The sequence below is a fragment of the Fragaria vesca genome, linkage group LG5 (genome assembly GCF_000184155.1).
Source record: "Fragaria vesca subsp. vesca linkage group LG5, FraVesHawaii_1.0, whole genome shotgun sequence".
In the NCBI taxonomy this organism is placed as follows: Eukaryota; Viridiplantae; Streptophyta; class Magnoliopsida; order Rosales; family Rosaceae; genus Fragaria; species Fragaria vesca.
This window is the reverse complement of record NC_020495.1, coordinates 16,514,728-16,516,421: the sequence shown is the minus strand read 5'-3', so window position 1 is coordinate 16,516,421 and position 1,694 is coordinate 16,514,728. Positions and strand designations below refer to the sequence as shown.

The 1,694-nt window shown below is 34.4% G+C and overlaps 1 protein-coding gene across 1 annotated transcript in view; it reads right to left on the bottom strand.

The window, feature by feature from the left end:
* Positions 1 to 916: 916 nt before the first annotated feature.
* Positions 917 to 1,694, bottom strand: part of LOC101291440 (cytochrome P450 71A8-like) — a 4,269-nt gene continuing 3,491 nt past the window's right edge. Inside the window, exon 2 of the mRNA XM_004301469.1 lies at positions 917 to 1,543. Coding sequence (XP_004301517.1) covers positions 917 to 1,543 — 627 coding nt within the window. The remainder of the gene's footprint in view (positions 1,544 to 1,694) is intronic.

Genomic DNA, 1,694 nt, shown 5'->3' with positions numbered 1-1,694 from the left:
TGTATATATATATTATATATATATATATATATATATATAGATGAGAGATGTTATGTATTCTCAGTTTACCCGTTTACTAGTCATGTGTACGGTAAACAAGAATTATTATTACTTTTTACTCATGCTTCAAACTTTTAATAAACTAAAACGTTGACTTTACGCTTAACTCGAATTTTGTATGTAAAAGTTATATTATGAAACTAAGGAAATTTTTTAAAACTATTCGTAAACATATGAACCACTCGTAACATCGATACATTTTGAAAGAGCTAATATCGGTACATGAAGTTGCAATTTCGACCCAAAATCGGGATATGTCGTTACTTTTTCCGTTATTTAGTTTATAATAACATAGACATGAAAAGCTAGATAAATAATAAGCAAAGCAAATCAACAGTCATAAAAAAATTCAAAATACTTTATCGATGGACACTAGCTAGAAATTGAGAAGGCAAATTATTACTCGAATTTGACATGAAGTCATGGAATTGAGGAGTGATTCTAATCCATATCACCTCGAAGCAGGAACGATCCTCTCTGCATTATCAGTCACAACATCGATCAAACCCCATGCCATAATGTTTTCACTAGCTAGTTAGTAGGGTTCATGCCATGGGGCTCCCATTAATTTGACATACCCTAAATCCCTCTACTCAACTGCAATGATCAAGGCTTGACGAGAGCCGTATTAGCCCTATTTAAAAAAGAAAAAAAAAAACAAATATTTGGTAATGAAGGTAACAAATGAATCAAAAGTAATTTAATTTCAATGACTACTCTTTTTATTGATGGATGAACTTAAATTACAAGGGACCGAAAATAGGGATTAGTCCACATACGTGAAATCTAAATTGCAAATAATGACGCAACACATGTTTAACCTTATTAACAAGGATATGGTTCAACATGTGTTTAATTAACCTGAGCAATGATATGGTATAGCCATGGCCTTAAGAAGATATTTTCTATGTATAGTTGAACTATTACTCTCCTCAGTCATGTCTAAATCCTCCCCTCTTGCACCATAAGGCAATACCCAATCAAACTTGTGAATCAAATTTGCTAAAGCAATCTCCTGAACAGCCATGGCAAACTGAATTCCTGGACAACCCCTTCTGCCAGCCCCAAATGGAATAAATTGGAAATCATCGGTCCCTCTATAATCTACGACATTACTCAAAAACCTTTCTGGTTTAAACTCTTCTGGGTCGTTGTATGACTTTGGATCCCTTCCAATCTTCCATGCATTAACAAAAACTAGTGTGCCGCGCTTGATATTGTAACCATTTACCGTTGCATCTTGGCTAGCCATCCTGGGAAATAGTAATGGAGCTGGAGGATGCAAGCGAAGAGTCTCTTTGATTACTGCCTTCAAATAGTTCATTCCACCCAAATCATCCTCTGTTATTATGTTTTGCTTATTTCCGACTATTCCTCTAACCTCATTTTGTAATTTCTTCATAACACTTGGATGCTTGAAAAGCTCCGACATCGCCCATTCTAAAATTGTGAACGTAGTCTCGCTGCCACCGACGAACACATCCTTTTACAAGAAATTTTTTGATAGTATTAGTTTTAGTTAGTCAAATTAAATATTATATAAAAAAACTAATTGAAATCATAGGCCTCTCATCAACATATATATATATATAGTCTGTTTCTGGTGCGGACGATTTATACGGGTTTTCCGTACG